An 18,110-nucleotide genomic window follows, 5' to 3' on the forward strand; every position below is an offset into this window, starting at 1 on the left:
GCCTAAAGTAGCCTTTGTTCTTCTTAATCGTTCAAGCTACTTCCACGCCACATTTCATCGAGATGGGTTCAGTGATTTAGTAGTGAAAACGTAACAGAGTTACTTTACCTACACTGTCTAGTCCACCTCCGTCTTCAGGCCACAAGCGGCCCATCAGGACCATCTGACCGCCGTGTCATCCTCAGCTGAGGGTGCGGATAGGAGGGGCGTGTGGTCAGCACACCGCTCTCCCGGTCGTTACGATGGTTTTCTTTGATCGGAGCCGCTACTATTCGGTCGAGTAGCTCCTCAATTGGCATCACGAGGCTGAGTGCGCCCCGAAAAATGGTAAGAGCGCATGGCGGCCCGGATGGTCAAATGGCTCTGAGCACTATGGGACTCAACATCTTAGGTCATAAGTCCTCTAGAACTTAGAACTACTTAAACCTAACTAACCTAAGGACATCACACACACCCATGCCCGAGGCAGGATTCGAACCTGCGACCGTAGCAGCCTCGCCGTTCCGGACTGCAGCGCCAGAACCGCACGGCCACCGCGGCCGGCCCCGGATGGTCACCCATCCAAGTGTCGGCCACGGCTTAACTTCGGTGATCTGACGGGAACCGGTGTATCCACTGCGGCACGGTCGTTGCCACCTACACAGTACAGTCACATTAATCTGCAACCTGTCGAAAGGCTGGATAACCTCTTTTGTAGGGCAGAACACTTCGAGACGTGCAGGACGAGAGTCAGTAAGGTTCTGGAAGTTACTGACAGGGATGTATAGTCATGGCAGCTCCAGTGCCGTTGCCATCTGTGCTGGGCTTCTCGGTTGAGAATCCATGGTGCGAACAGCTTGATTGAGGTTTTCCCATAGATTCTCGATTGGGTTTAAATCCGCGGATATTGGCGGCCGGGGAAGTACGGTAAACTCATTCTAGTGCTCTTCAAACCACACACTTACAATGCAACTGTGTGACACCTTGCATTTTCCTGATGGTGGAGATCATCATCCCAAGGAAAAACGAACTGCATGTAGGGGACGGTATGGTCCCAAATGACAGATGCATTCCTGATTTTATCCATTGTGACTTGCTGAATGACGAAAACATTCCGCAGACCATAACGGTCCGTCCTGGCCTGCACCTTTCCGACGATTGTTTCAGAATGTTTGCTCTCAGACGTTTCACACCGTACACGCCAACGGCCATCTGTCCAATGGAGTATAAAACGTGAGTCCTCTGAAGCCACTACCTGCCACCACACAGTGAACGTCTAGCTGCGGTATTGGGGAACAAATTTCAGCCTTTGTTACCGGTGAACAGCAGCCAGCATGGGTGCATTAACCAGGCGACCTTCTGGAGAGGCCCATACGTAGCAACTTTCACTGGATGTTCGTTGAAGATATACTATTGGTATCCGCTTTGGTTCATCTGGGCGGTCAGCTGCTCAACAGTCATTCACTGCTGTCAACTATGGCCCATTGTGAACCACAGTTGCCTTGGCGCCAGTTTTGGATAGCGCTGTTTTGGCATGAAAGCTATGTATTAACAACGGTGGCACCCGAACGGTTTACAAACCTAGCTTTTTCGGAAATACTTCCATCCTTTTCTTGAAAGCCAATGAGAAGGCTCTCTTGGACGACACATAAATCGTTCCGTTTCCGCATTATGACAATGGCTGTGCTGTTTTTCGCGTCCTCCCGACATGCTCCATATACCCTCAACTGCTAATGCTGCACCTGTCGTCTAAGAGTGGTTATGCATGTTGACGTCGAACACAGGTGGTAGGCACATTACTGTGAGTATACCATACATAATACAATCTAAGACGACAAAAGCGATGCCTCACAAAGGAATTATCCGAATAGGACAGAAATCGGTAGATGTGTTGTACATGTACAGACTAACAATGATTACAGTTTCAGAAAAAATTGGTGATTTATTCAAGAGAAAGAGCTTCACAAATTGAGCAAGTCAGTAACATGTTAGTCCACCCTGTCCCCTATGTAAGCCGTTATTTAGCTTGACATTGATTGATAGGGTTGTTTTATAACCTCCTGAGAAATATCGCGGCAAATTATGTCCATCTGGCTCGTTAGATCGTCAAAACACCGAGATGGGCGACGCAAACTGCTTATAATGCTCCAACCCTTCTCAGTAGGGTATGATCCTGTAACCTTGCGGTGTTAGGGTTTGGCTGGCACAAAGAAAGCAGCGGAAACTCTCGCCATGTGTGGGTCGGTTTATGTTGCTGAAATGTACCGTCGATGTACCGCTCTGCTTTAAGGGTGTGGCGGATGACAGCCAAAGGGATCCTTCTGTGAAATGAAATGGCACCTCCTACTAGTCGGGCCATGTGGCGGGCAACAGTCAGGATGGTACACCGCTACCTGGGGCGTCTCCAGACACCGTTTCGCCCTTCATCTGGCCCCAATTCATAGTGGAACTCATCACTGACGGCAGCTATTACACCAGCCAATGACGTTCCATGCTGACTCCTTTGGTTGTCATCCGTGGCACGCTTACACTACAGCAGTACGTCGACGATATTCTGCGCCCCTTCGTTGCCTTTCATAGCAAGCCATCCTGGGATTGCACTTCAGCAGCATAATGCCCCCCCCCCCCCCCCGCAGACGGCGAGAGTTTCTACTGCTTGTCTTCGTGCATGCCAAGCCCAAAGTCCTACCTTGGCCAGCAACGTTGCCGAATCTCTCCCCAACTGTGGACGTTTGGAGCATTATGGGCAGAGTCCCCCTACCATCTCAGGATTTTGACGATCTAACGCGCCAGTTGTACGGAATTTGGCACGATATCCCCTAGCAGGACATCCAACATCTATATCTGTCTTTGCCAAGCCGAATAACTGCTTGCATAAGGAGAGACGTGGACCAATGCGTTACTGACTTGCTCAAATTGTGAAACTCTTTCTCTTGAATAACTCATCCAATTTTTCTAGGATTGTAATCATTTGTTTGTTGTACATGCACAGTCTTGGACAAAACGAGCGAGACGCCTCACCTTTCCGTTATGCTGATCCGCACAGATTTAAAGTCTGCTACAAAGCATAACAGGCAAGGCGACGAAGTGCTACCAACATTCTATGCACAGGTATGAAATTTAAAAACTATCCGAGCTTTGTCAGACTGTTTTCAATCATGCGTAAGACTATATTAATGCTGATTAGGGTGTTCAACACAACACGTAAATATAAGATATAAATGAATCAAGAAACGCTAATTAGTATGAACTATACTAATAAAAATGAATTTCAGCTTATAGAGATAACATAACTGTTTTAGTAAGACAAAGATGACCAGATCGTTACGAATTAGCAAAATATTATGCGCATTCGGTCGCGAAACCGTCTGTGTCAACGTTCAGACCAGTCATACTGGATTGCCGTTGCTGACCTACCATGAAAGTGTGCAAATTTAGCAATGCGTGACGATTCATAACGAAATTCAGTTAAACATAATTTAGTATCACACGTAAGCCAATTCAGTTATTCACAGAAGCGAAAAAAGTAGGCAGTAACAAGTATGAAATTCTACAAGAGCCGGCCGGGGTGGCCAAATGGTTCTAGGCGCTACAGCTTGGAACTGGCGACCGCTACGGTCGCAGGTTCGAATCCTGCCTCGGGCATGGATGTGTGTGATGTCCTTAGGTTAGTTATATTTAAGTAGTTCTAAGTTCTAGGGGACTGATGACCTTATAATTTAAATCCCATAGTGCTCAGAGCCATTTGAACCCTTTTTTTTCTACAAGATTTTCATATTTACATCCACAGGGCGCCAGTACAGAATAAAGGTAGCAATAAAACGTATTGGGGGCGCGAGAATTTCTTAAAATTGCTATACTAATAGTCTATCTGCCTCCATCGAGATTAGAACCCAAAAGCCGGCCGCGGTGGTCTAGCGGTTCAGGCGCTCAGTCCGGAACCGCGCGGCTGCTACGGTCGCAGGTTCGAATCCTGCCTCGGGCATGGATGTGTGTGATGTCCTTAGGTTGGTTAGGTTTAAGTAGTTCTAAGTTCTAGGGGACTGATGACCACAGATGTTCAGTCCCATAGTGCTCAGAGCCATTTGAACCATTTTTAGAACCCAAAACAAACCAGACCTCTCTTGCAGTGGCAAAATGATCTGCCTTTTCTGTTGCATACAGCTTTCTGGAATAAAAACATGAATTTTCTACCTTTATGTCACCGCTTATGGGACAATCATTCGGGATGTTTATCGAAAGAATAAAATACTGTTATTAGCGAGTAACTTTAGTAGGATAATTCTGCACCACCCCAGGAAATAAACGGCTACATAGCTGCCAAACGTTTTCTACAATGTTTCGAATTCTCCATTTGACTCGCTACAGCCAGAAAACGTTCATTAGCCGAACTGTTTCTTAAGCTAGCTAGCAATGGGAATGCTCGCACTTCTAAAACGCGGTGGCATAATTACTGGGATCTGAATTACCACGTGTATAGGCAAATGGATTTTATTTGCATTCCTTTAAACGTGATTTGGATCGAAAGCGTAGCTACGAGTAATTTGCAACTAGAACATTTCGAATGAAGAGTAGGGGGAATTATTTATGTGGCCTTCATCTTCATTAACTGTCACAGCTATATTCGTTGTTAGGATTTCGTCCTCAAAATCGGTAAAAATGGAACGTTACTAGTTTCACTTTCTTGACCGTCTATCTGTCTACCCAACCCTTAAACCCCGTTAACTTGGAGTACGGGTAGACATAATAAGCGCAAATGTATCGCACTTCCTGCGGTATACGGTCCCTTGGTGATGTAAAAAAGTGAGCTTCTATGTCAACGCAATCTAAAGATACGGCCGTTTATGTAAAGAAAATTTACACGAAAGGTCAAAAAATGGCTCTAGCACCTATGCGTCCAAACTGCTTATGTCATCAGTCCCCTAGACCTAGAACTACTTAAACCTACCTAACCTAACTCACATCCATGCCCAGGGAAGGATTCGAACTTAACGGCGCAAGCCGCCTCGTGGTCCGCGATATGATCCCGTTGAACGCACGGCTAACCTGCGCCGGCAAGCTGTTAATACCATCTAGTGTTGCTAAAAAGTTATTCACGTCTGGTGAATGATTTTCTACGCAGTTCATTTAAGACAGAATAACTAAAATATATTTGATGTTACGGAAGAGGAAGGACGCCTAATTGATTTCCCCTTGTCTTTATTTATGGTGTTACATTCGCAATCTGAGGATTCGTACTATCCATAAACACACTTTAGCGCCAAGTCACAGATATGTGAATACAAGACATTGGCTTATACCTGAGGTATTTCGTTTCCCACGAAGTGGTGGCAGACGATGCTGTGGCGGCTTCGAAGCGCGAGCTTCCCCAGTGCTAGCTATCTCAGCACATCAGCTGAGCGAACGTTTTCTTCCTGCTGCTAGTCTAATGGACAATGGCAACACCTACCATACGTTTGACAACTATGTGGCCATCGATTTGCGTTATTTAGTGGTTCATAATTATGTTAGTAAAGCCACACCATATTTTTATGTCCTTTAAGTAACATTTGCAACATGATTCGCATGAAGACGTAGAAAATGTATGTTATTTGGTCCAGGAAGCACGTTTCAACAGAAATTGCTACTTACATTGACATTTATGTTGCGAATTAGTCGTCTTCTCCATCACATGGACAGCGAGGATGCTCTGTTTTGCTGTAGTTGTTTCATAGGTTGGTGGTACTGTGTGTTGGTTCAAATGTTCAAATGCGTGTGAAAACTTATGGGACGTAACTCCTAAGGTCATCAGTCCCTAAGCTTACACACTACTTAACCTGAATTATCCTAAGGACAAACACATACACTCATACCCGAGGGAGGACTCGAACCTCCGCCGGGACCAGCCGCACAGTCCATGATTGCAGCGCCCCAGACCGCTCGGCTAATCCCGCGCGGCCACTGTGTGTTGATGGCGTTGCCAGTTTACATAATGCGCATGTAACACACAATAAAAGCGTTTTATGCCTACAGTGATCAGTCTACTTGAAAAACGTTTGTTGTCATCGTAATTTATATAACTTGCTCTTTGACTTCCAATTTGACAATTTGTGGAAAAATGTTTTACCTTGCTAGTCCTAGTTCCAAACATTGTCTGACTGAGAAAACGTAGGCATGAAGGAGTCAGTGAAAGCAATTATCCGCTATAATAGCATACTTTTGAATCCACTGGACACTTGAATTCTCTGTATTGATTCTGAGAGTTTTGTAATTCCTCTTTTTATTTAATGTCTCAGTGTCATCCGTGTGAATAAAATTAAAGGCAGTGGGATTAGGTTCCTGATCTATATACTGTCTATTAATGTTCTGCGCTGCTACGTAAATTTTAAAGGTTATATTCTTTACGTAAAACAGAGTATCGTTTTCAGTCCTAGGATAGACGATAAACTTCAGAATTACAATTACAGAATAGTGGCATATCAATTATGGCTCTTCACCATCAACAATAGTTGGTACCCATAGTTTTGTATTTGCTATTTAACCGTCGTCACCCTTTAGAGACCAACAAGATCTTTCCACAATGCCATTTTTGACTTGCTTCTTAATATGTCCTAAAACTACAGATTTGTTGAAAGTATTAAGTGTTAAATACGCTATTTCACGCTTCCAGTTATTCTTTGAAGCTTCTTAAAGCTTAATACCGTTCACTTTCACTGAAGAAAAGATACATAATAATAAAATGAAATCATAGTTTATAACCTCAAATCATAATGTGAATGGTTAAAATTAAATGAACAAAACATCATCTTCTTGTCTAAAAAACGTTACTGTTCCAGAGAATTTCGGCACCTCTCAAAATTTTTTACATCTCTGATGTTTAGCCACATGTGGACAAATAGTGGTTCTCAAGAAGCAGCACTGTTCAGCTGTCACAAAATAAAGCCTCAAAAACCAGTTGCCGGCCAGTGTGACCGAGCGGTTCTAGGCGCTTCAGTCTGGAACCGCGCGACCGCTACGGTCGCAGGTTCGAATCCTGCCTCGGGCATGGATGTTTGTGATGTCTTTAGGTTAGTTAGGTTTAAGTAGTTCTAAGTTCTAGGGGACTGATGACCTCAGCTGTTAAGTCCCATAGTGCTCAGAGCCAAAAACCCGTAAATAAAACTATTCTCCTACTGTTGCTCCGAATCGCTTATACAATCTCTCTCTGCTGCGACAACGACTCGAAGTCTATTGGGTGTTTGATTTTTCGCTTCTTTTTCGGGCCTCCTTACCTCCCCTTCTAACCCAACCTTCGCTTCATCGGCGAGTTTCTCCTCAATATTTTTCATTTGTGCTGAATTGCTTTTTACCCTTCCTGCATATACACGTGTGTCATGTAGATTTTAGACACTGCATGAATATATAAAGTGAATATTTCTTCTCTTAGCAAACTAAATATTACATATCTTATTGTGAATTAATTTGTTTGTCCAGATTCCACTTATTACGTTTCCTTAAAATTATAGGAGATATACGTCTGTAAAAAAACTTGAAGCATCTGTTGCAGCTGATTGGTTAAGGGCTGAAAAAAAACACCTCTGCTGATGCTACTTAGTATCGCGTATAGCCTCCTTCGGCTTCCACAACGGCTCGAAGTCTGTTGGGCACTGAGCCCACAACTCTAGCCACATAACTAGGAGATTCAAGTAACTCATTCCAAGGGTCATGAATCACATCAGAAAGCTGTCGGCGAGTTGACAGTGACTGTCCCTTTTCCCGTCTTACTCTGACAATTTCTGCCCAGATATTCTCAATGGGATTCATGTCTGCTCCATTCCATTAGAGTAATATTACTATGGTCGTCGAACCACCTCTTAATCACACGTGCCACGTGAATAGCCGAGCGATCTTGTTGGAACATGATGTGATCATCGCCAAATCTTGCTGTCACAGAAGGCAACATAACGTTCTCCAGAACTGATATGTAACTGCGCGCATCGAGTCTTCCTTCCACTTCCCACAGGAGCCCACACCCTTCGGCCGATATCCAAGCCCATACCGTTACCGACTCCCTGACACTCCTTCGGCAGCTGTAAATATTTTGGATTATACCGGGCACCTTTTGGTCGGTAAACAAATACTTTTCCGGGTGGCGCTGTAGAGAAAACTTTTTCGTCCGTGAAAATCACTCGCCTACAAAACTGGAGAGGTTTGACGACATTTTCAGCAGCAAAAGCAAGGCGGACTTCTCTGTGGGAAACAGTCAATGTCTCTTTCACAGCAGCGCTTCTTGCTCTCAGTCCACCTTCCCTTACACGACGAGTGACGGTCTTACTGTTAACATCGAGACCCAAATTCTGCTGAATTTGTCGTGCGTTGACAAATGGGCGGTTCTCGCTGAAACGGCGTATCTACCGACCCTGAGCTGCTGTTGTTTTGCGGCAACGGCCATGAGCCCTTCCATTCAGGTTACCACCCTCTTCCTTTCGTCTAATCCACCTGGCTACTGTCGACTTGTGAAGACCCATAGTTCTTGCTATATAGCCATCTGAAAATCCCTCTGCATGGAGTGCCATTATAGCGCCCTTGTCTGCCTCAGCCAGATGGCCCATCTAGCGTTGACTGAATGATTCGCCGCGGTTAAACAGCGCTACTAGGAACAACTGCCTCCTCCACGACTGCAGCCACAGCGCAATGGCTTAGTATGTGTAACACGGAAATCGATGGCATAAACGAGAGATCGCAAGCCCGTACCCGTGTCATTACATAGTGGAGCAACTTAGAATCTGTAATTTTTCTTAGAAGGGACTCGTCCGTTCATCTGATAAATATTACATGAAATGTTTACGTTTTGCATATACGGCAGGCCTAACGCAAGAAACATTTCTGAAATATCTGAGGCAACCTGAAGAACACTCCGTGAATTTTGGCCGTAGAAGGTTGCCTGATAAGAAGGAAAACGTGTTTATCCTTGATCGCCGTGTTTCCAAGTGGCGCAGATTACTCTGAGGCATACATAGTTCTCGCCGGGCATAAGAAGCGACTCGACTAACGAGGGGAACTCGCCAGGCGCCATACGCTGATTGTCCGGAAACTTTGCTCAGTGAAGGAGAGGACAAAATAAGCGAACATGTGTTCCGGCTTATCTGCAGACACTCGACCGTTTCCAAGAAAACGACGGTCAAAGTTATCAACTCGCTGTTGCTATAGTGTAGATACATTTTGCGCCCGAGAATGCAATTGAAGCGGTAGCTCTGTGGTTGATTCCCGAGTTCGAGACCATATTGTTTTTTCTTTATTATTATTTTTTCTTCCCTCTCTATCAAAATTATCTACGAATGTTTTTTTTCCAATTTATGTTGAAACAATGTTGTCGTTATTCGTAAATTAACTTTCTGTGTAATTAATGAATTAAAAAATAATAAACGAATGAGAAAATTATGTGAAATATTTCTGAACCTCCTTACAACCTGAAGGAACAACCGGGTTTCGAATTGGCAGCGCAAAGTTCTTAAGTCGCGACGGTAGCCGCTGAGCCACCGGTTCAATTGAATCCATACACGCTAAAAGGTATCTACACTGTAGCAACTGCGCATTAAAAACTTTGACCGTCGTTTTCTCAGAAGCGGTAGAATGTATACAGATAAGCCGAGACACGTGTTCGCTTATTTTGTCCCATTTTTCACTAAGCGAAGTTTCAGCAAGATCGGGGTATGACACTCGGCGGGTCCCCTCGTAAGTGGCGTGCGTTGCGATTCAGTTGACAGAATGCGTCCACTTTCCTCGACTACTCATTGACATGTTTGGAAACTTTCGTTCTTGTAGTGGCAGTCTGCATTACGGGGGCTGGTTTTCCAGACAACGGTCTGCTAATGGACTTTGCTCCTAGTTTATGTTACTGTGTAGTAGACCTACTGCAACGACTTGAACCTGAAATGTTTGTTTATTTGGATAGTCCGTTTCTTAGCTGTCATATTTCGCTATAATATTTTCCTTTGTTTCAATAAAGCAAGTTTAGATGACCACTGCAACTTGTTAACATCAGTAACAATTTAATACTTTGAAACAGTTACGTGTGGTGTACGAGGAGTGTACTCTGTTGAATATGGAATACATTAAACACGAAAGCTGCGTCCAGTAATAATAATTAACATTCTGTTACCTGACAAAACACAAGTCGAAATACTGTCAATTCATCTTAGTACGCAGTAAAACTTAAATTGGAACAATCGCAAAAATGGCTCTGAGCAGTGTGGGACTTAACTTCTGAGGTAATCAGTCCCCTAGAGCTTAGAACTACTTAAACCTAACTAACCTAAGGACATCACACACATCCTTGCCCGAGGCAGGATTCGAACCTGCGACCGTAGCTGTCGCGCGGGTCCAGACTGTAGCGCCTAGAACCGCTCGGCCACCCCGGCCGGCAACGTTCGCAAAGATATATTTGTGGAGAGGGCAAACGAAAGACTGCGTTTTATTGGCCGCACGGTAAGAATACGCAACAGGTCTACTGAAAACACTGCCACACTACGTTTGTCCGTGCACTGCTACAGTGTTTCTACACGGTATGGGATCCGAGACAGACGTGACTGACGGCGCACGCCAAAAGCGTCCAAGGAACGGTAACACGATTTGTAATGTCACGAAATAGAGGAAAGACCCAGATTTGATAAGAGAGTTGGGGGTGACATTCATGAAAATAAAAATGTTTTTCGTTGCCGCGAGATCTTTTCACGAAATTTCAATCGCCAACATGTGTTCTGAACGCCAAAAAATTATTTCCTCAGGAACTTACACAGGAAAAAATGACCATACTAATAATGTAATTAAGGGCTCGTAAGAAAAGATTTAAGTGGTCCTTTTCTCCCGCACACTGTTAAAGAGTGGGACTGTAGAGAAATAGTCCGAAGGTGGTTCGATGAACCCTCTGCTAGGCACGTAAGTCTGGATTGCAAAGTAATCCTGCAGATGTAGTCATGTAGATTGTAACCTCCCCGCAAAGAATAAGAATGTGAATGTGAGCCAAGTGTAACCTGCTCACAAAGAATATAGTCAATGAAAATAAGCCAAGTGTAACCTGCTCAAAGAATAATAATTAAATGAATTTTTAAATATTGTAACCTCTTAACAAAATTGATTTTAATGTAACCTCTGAACAAAATTGGCTCCCATTTATAGTCTCTGTGCAAAGAATGCATTCACACTTAATATTCCCACAAAAGTCTTTTCTCATTTAATGTCAAGTTCGCAATAGAACAAATTCCTAAACACCAAAAATAATAAAAAAAGTTTAGTAACCTGATAAATTTTATGAGGACAGCAACGCTGCCCTTCGGCCCTGTATTCTGAATAAAAAAGCAAAAATTCTTACCTCAATAAAAACCGCAATTATATCTGCTCTTAAGTTGTAATTTTTCGACACAGCTTTGTGCAATGCTGGTGTATACTTTTTTTATTATTATTATTGGAAGGAATGATCATGCATTTGAAATATTCTTTAAATTGAAATGAATGCTTTTCTTTAAAAGAGTTCTTTATATTATAAAAATTATTATTGGGGCATTTCTTTGAACAAATTAAATTACAATTAACATACATTATTAAATATGCGCAAGGCTGCTTCTTTACCTTCTACAACAATACTCATCCTCCAGAGTCCTGACCAGAGTCGCGAGCAGAGCACGCAGCCGACGCATGCCGACTCCCGCCAACTAGCACGGACTAGCGCGGACTGACCACTACTACTGTCGACTGACTACTACTACTACTGTCGACTCGCGCGGTCAAGCGCAGACTAGCAACAGCAACGATGAACTACTCTCTGGTCAGAGATTCTGTCATGCCTCGCCCATCGCCGGCAATGTATACGTCTTTCATAACCCTCCACTAGGGGGGGGCAAAAATTTGGCAGCGATGGTGAGTCAATTGGACTTGCCATGAGCAACAAATTTTTCTTAATTAACTAAGTTTACAATCACAGAATATATACAGATATATAGGTGCAGAACATGAAGTAAAATATAGTGCACATGCACTGAGTACAGAACATATCAGGCAATGACAAAATGTATACACAATGAATACAAAACATATTAACAAATGGCAAAAATGCACACGCACTGTAAAACTCTTTAGCATTTTTACAACAAATAAACATAATGAGTACAAATCATATTGACAAATGACAAAAGTGCACACGCACTGTAGTTCAGAACATATCAGCAAATCACAAAATGTATACGTAATGAATACGAATCATGTTAACAAAATGACGAAAGTGCACACGCACTGTAGTACAGATCATATCTGGGAATTACAAAATGTATACGTAATGAGTACAAATGGCATAAAGTGCACACGCACTGTAGAACTCTTTAGCATTTTTACAACAAATAAACATAATGAGTACAAATCATATTGACAAATGACAAAAGTGCACACGCACTGTAGTTCAGAACATATCAGCAAATCACAAAATGGATACATAAAGAATACAAATCATGTTAACAAAATGACGAAAGTGCACACGCACTGTAGTACAGAACATATCTGGGAATTACAAAATGCATACGTAATGAGTACAAATGGCATAAAGTGCACACGCACTGTAAAACTCTTTAACACATCAAGGAGTGAAATAAAGTGCACACGCAATGTATAAGTCTTTATCATTTTACAAGAATTTAAACGCATTGTATAAGTGTTTACCATTTTACAAGAACTAGGAAAGAAATGGGAAGGATTGCGTCATGGTTGTAGCACTTTAGGTTGCACGCAGCTGCACTGAAAGTCCATATCTTTCTACAGAAGCACAACACCAAGTTAGAGAATCTGAAGTTCTTTTCCCTGAAGTATTAATCAGTGTAGCCAAGACACTGAAATGTCGTAGTAATATTCCATGTTATCATTTTGGTAGTACATTAGGTACACCAAACAGTGGCACTATTATAACATCTCCATCGCTCAAGGTGGTGGACAGCATGTCGTGTCAACACCACGTTCTTGTAAGGTTCCCCCCACGTAGAATTAGTGCAAAAACCAAATATAGTGCTCCATGATCATGAGGATAGACAGGACAAACGGATATTGCAGTAATTCCAGGTAATTAGGTCAGAAGGTGAAGGACATTAAGTCACATCGTAGTCTTCATTGAGAATTACACTAGTCTAACAACTGATTTCAGTAATTGGTGGCACTCATCACCCAGTTACTGAACATTTCTGTACCATGTATGTAGTATTACAGAATAATGTTCATAAATCGTTTGTTTACAGAGAACATTGGCACTCATTGCCCAGCTACAAACCATCAGAAGTCATCATTCGAAACAGGAGCTAATAAATGGCATAGTATTAACATAATTCACTTAATTATAGTAATCATTGGCATCATAGGTCATCTTATTACAGTAATCAGTGGCATTCATTGGCCAGTTACAAAGCATTTTTTTTGTGTGTATTATTCAGAAGTGATCATTCAAAATGAGTTAATTATTGGCATAGCATTTATACATAATTAATCTAATTATAGTAATCATTGGCATCATAGGTCATCTTATTACAGTAATCAGTGGCATTCATTGGCCAGTTACAAAGCATTTTTTTTTTTTGTGCTAGCAATGCATTGCGTTGGGATCGATAATTAATAACAATATTTGCTTTTGAGTTATTGCTGCAAATGAAGATGTGTAACGTCATTCGTCATGAGTCAGCTGTAGCAAGGTTATGAAACAAGTAGAGTACATGTGATCACATTCATAAATGACATAGGTTTAATGAACACCTGCTTATAGCACATTAATTTCATGAATAATTTCTCCTGCAAAATATATAAAAATGGATTATTAAACTGAAAGAAGAAACGCATATTATGCTGAAAAGTAGTGAACTTCGAATTAACAGGTAGTGAAATGTGTATAAAAAATATATGTGTTCTCTAGCTGTCCTTTCCAAAACCTTCAGTCATCATACTATGCGATATAAGACATCCTGTCAAAACGAACTGCAACATATACTTAAATAACTACATAGCATAAATACATAAACTTCAACATTATCCTCATCTGTAAAGAAAAAAACTTCATTATCCATATTATCATAACTCCATTATTATCATCACCTGTAAAGAAAAACTTCATTATCCATAGTAGCATATTCTTCATCACCATTCATTATCATCTGCAAAAAAGTCACTTCATTATTCATTATACAACTATTCCTTATTTCTAGCATATTTCATCACTAAAACTAAGATGTGTAGTTCTGTCTGACAGCCTGCACCAATCGCCTCGTATTCTGAAAGAAAAAATTAGTTAAGACTGCTATTCTACGATGTGTATAGTATATTCTTGTTAATGCTTGTTAATTCTGATCCATTTACTCTTCCTCACGAGGTATTGCATCTTCTTTCGTTCATTCCGAAGGTGAAATTCCCATGTCTGTTTAATTTATATATATATATATATTTTTTTTTACACGTTGTTGCTTTCTGAAAATGATGAACAAAGATTAATGTCTTGCATTTAAATCACATACCCACTAAATAAAAACTGGTTTATAGTAACATAATTGAGCATACGGCATAGCATGACAGAAAACGTAATATGTCAAAAAAATAGACAGTGTTCAGAGGCAAAAATGTACACAGTATATCACAATGTAGCAGCAAAAAAAAAAAAAAAAAAAAAAAAAATATGTAAAATAGTCACGATGTTGAAATATCATAAGGCAAAATGTCAAAGTCAACTGGTGTTCGTTATATCTTAACTATTTCATAGTGCATACAAACAGAACAGGAAAACAATCGTACATACATAAAAAATGATGACAAGAAATGTGACCTTCTTTGTGTTCAGCTTGTATGTTGTGTAGTTAATAGAGGCGAGAATTGAAGACTTTAATGGAGAGAGAATTTAATAAAATTAATATGTCACTAGATAAAATTGCATAATTATTCATAAGATACGTAAGTTTATCTGGAAAAATGTGCACGGTCTGATGTGTAACGACAAGAAGAGCGACCTGCTAACCTTACCTTGCCGGGCACTTGCCAAAAAAAAATACGATAATCATCGTAAGTAGTCACATAAATATAATTGCATAAATGGTCATAAAATGTGTAAGTTCATCTGGAAAAATATGCACGGTCTGATGTGTAACGACAAGAAGAGCGACCTGCTAACCTTACCTTGCCAAGAAAAAATACGATAATCATCAGTAAGTGTTCATGTGAATATAATTGCATAAGTGATCATAAAAAAAATAGGAAATGGCATTACAGTTTGATAAATCATAAAGTATGTTCCTTCAATAAAAGGTTTGATGTTGGACACGTGGTGGTTCCCTTTGGTTTTTCTGGTTCTCAAAGTTTCGAAGTGTACTACATTGGGGTGAGGAATGCTGCGAATCCGATTTGGACCCGCGTATAGAAGCTCAAACTTACCGCATCTACTCTTTCCTCTGTTGGATAAATAGTGTGTACGTACTAATATCATCTGTCCAATGTGAAAGTCACGACGTGTACAAACCTGTTTTTGCTGTCTTCTCCGGCGCTCTGCGGCACGTTTGATGTTGTTCAGCGCAATATCAATTATTTCATGGTGTCGTAGTCGACGCGATGTAGGAAAGATTACTAATTCTTTAATTTTGTTAGGTGGTTCAACATTTTTCAGTATAACAGACGGAGATAGCATAGTAGATTCATTTGGTATGGAATTAATTACATCCTGGAATGAGAGTATGTGTGTGTCCCAATCAATATGTTTTTATGGCAGTATATTCTACACAGTTTACCAATTTCTTTCATTAATCGTTCACAAGGGTTCGAAGAAGCATGGTACCTGGATATATAGATCGGAGAAATGTTTCTAGCTCGTAACATACGTGTCCATATAGCAGATCGAAACTGTGATCCATTGTCGGAAATTACTTTCAACACATGCCCTACATGAAATAGAAAATGTTTTACAAATGGTGTGGAAACAGTTTTAGCGGTAGCTTTGCGTAACGGAGTGAAGGTAACAAATTTTGAAGTAAGTTCAACAGCGACAAAGATGTAGCAAAAACCTCTATTAGTTCTGGGAATCGGACCCAAAATGTCTACAGCGGCCATATGTCTCAATTTAACAGATACAATGGGATGTAATGGAGGAACATGTGAAGTGTCTGATTTGGCTTTCTGGCAGATTTTACATGACGCTAAAACTCGTTGTATACGTTTCTCCATGTTGGTAAAATAACAGTTCTGTCTCAGTATAAGAAAACATTTTCTGGCTCCATAATGTGCGTAACTTAAATGAGTATACCAGATTAATTTGTTAACAAGTTCATCAGGAATCCATAATAACCAATTGTTGCTGTCAGGATGAGAGCGGCGAAACAGAATGTCATTGCGTACAGTGTAATGGTTTCTAATGGTAACATTATTCTTATCTTGCCAAAGGTGTTTAATTTCTTTCCACACGTTGTCTTTACTCTGTTCTTGTGCTATGTCTTGTAATGACGACGAAATGAAATTTTCAAATGCAACTTGTTGAATGTACATGACGCTGAAATTTGCTTTGCAGAAGTTGGTTGCGATGTCTTCCTGTTTGTTGTTAAGAGAACGGGATAGTGCGTCTGCGACAATATTTTGTGTGCCGGGAATGTGAACAATTGTAAAATTAAATTCCTGCAAATAAAGTTTCCATCTACTTAATCTGTCGTGTGTAAATTTAGCCGAAAGTAAAAATTGTATCGCTCTATGATCTGTGTAAACGGTAGTGTGTCTTCCATAAAGAAAATGCCTAAATCTGGTAAAGGCCCAAACAACACATAATGTTTCCAGTTCTGTAACAGAATAATTTCGTTCAGCAGGTGACAGAATGCGACTTTCAAAAGCGATGTTTTTGATTACTGTAGAACCATCTTCTTCAATTTCCTGAAAAATATGTACGCCTAAAGCGGTGTTAGAACTGTCGGTGGCAATGGAAAATTTTCTGGTAAGATCTGGGTGCGATAAAAGTGGTGCATTCAACAAAGTATGTTTCAAATAACATTTCGTGACAAGATTCTGCGTGTCAAAAGTATCGCTTACGTTGCTGGAAGATGCAACCTGTACTGTATCTAGTCAAATTCTATCTGACGTGTTATTATTTTCAGGAGGATGCTGTGGCATTTCGACTATTTGTACTGTTCTGTTATTTCTTCCTGACGTATTACGTTCTGGATGATACCTACTGTCTGGTTCATTCATGATAATATGTTGTTGCTGATGTTCGTGCTACTGATAAGATCGACTGTTATTAAATGTACGCTGAAAATTGTGCTCATTATTTTTACGTCTGTCATGATAGCCATTTCTATACGGCGCATTGCGATAGGAATTGAAATAGTGTGTTTTCTGTACGTACTGATTTCCTTGTTGCTGTGCGTTACTATTTGTTGGGGCCGACGCTATACGCGTACGTGGTGAAACATTAAAGCTTGGTTGACCTTGTACATTACATTGTTGGTTTGGTATGCTAACCGTTTGGTTTTGTTGCTGTTGCGGAGAAAAACCTCTATTGTTACCAAAATGCGTTCGCTGTTGCTGATAATTTTACACATACTGATGATTACAATTTTATCTGTTATTAAAATTACGCTGGTAGTTCTGGAGTGCCTAATGAAAATTGTCACTTTCGGTAAAAATTTGTCATATCCGGTTTTCTTTATACGTTTCTTAATCCTAGATAGAGCAATAGTTGAAGAGCTGTTTTGATAGATATAAAGGATAGTAGAAGAGAAGGCAGCAGTGCAGAAAACTAAAGATGAAATAGCACTACTATGGCTCGGGGCCCTGTGCACGCTACGGCACATATTCATTAAAGTGTAATGAATCCCCTGAGGTCTATTACTCGCTGCAAATAAATTTTAGCTTCTGCGTTACAGCCAATGCCGGTGAAAATTCAAAAACAAATTGCTGTACCCATGCCAATTCTAGTTTCTGCATTACAGGTAATGGCGGTGAAAGTACAAAAATAAATCGACGTATCCAGTTCAAAGTGTGTACCTGTGCTCTGTCATTTTTAAATACCTTAGATTTCTTTACACATACAAATTGCTTATAATCAACGTTATCGTCACTGAATGTGTGAACAGGTTCAGGATTGCATAATAATCTATTTGTCTGTGTCTTTTCGGATTTTAAGTCAC

At 40.9% G+C, this 18,110-nt stretch overlaps 1 protein-coding gene across 1 annotated transcript in view; it reads right to left on the reverse strand.

Moving 5' to 3' along the window:
- The window catches only part of LOC126191512 (probable cytochrome P450 6a14), a 67,054-nt gene extending 55,391 nt beyond the window's left edge, over positions 1–11,663 (reverse strand). The window contains exon 1 of the mRNA XM_049932407.1: positions 11,566–11,663. Within this exon, the coding sequence (XP_049788364.1) occupies positions 11,566–11,633 (68 nt within the window). The 5' untranslated portion in view covers positions 11,634–11,663. The remainder of the gene's footprint in view (positions 1–11,565) is intronic.
- Positions 11,664–18,110: the final 6,447 nt, after the last annotated feature.

The sequence above is a fragment of the Schistocerca cancellata genome, chromosome 6 (assembly GCF_023864275.1).
Source record: "Schistocerca cancellata isolate TAMUIC-IGC-003103 chromosome 6, iqSchCanc2.1, whole genome shotgun sequence".
In the NCBI taxonomy this organism is placed as follows: Eukaryota; Metazoa; Arthropoda; class Insecta; order Orthoptera; family Acrididae; genus Schistocerca; species Schistocerca cancellata.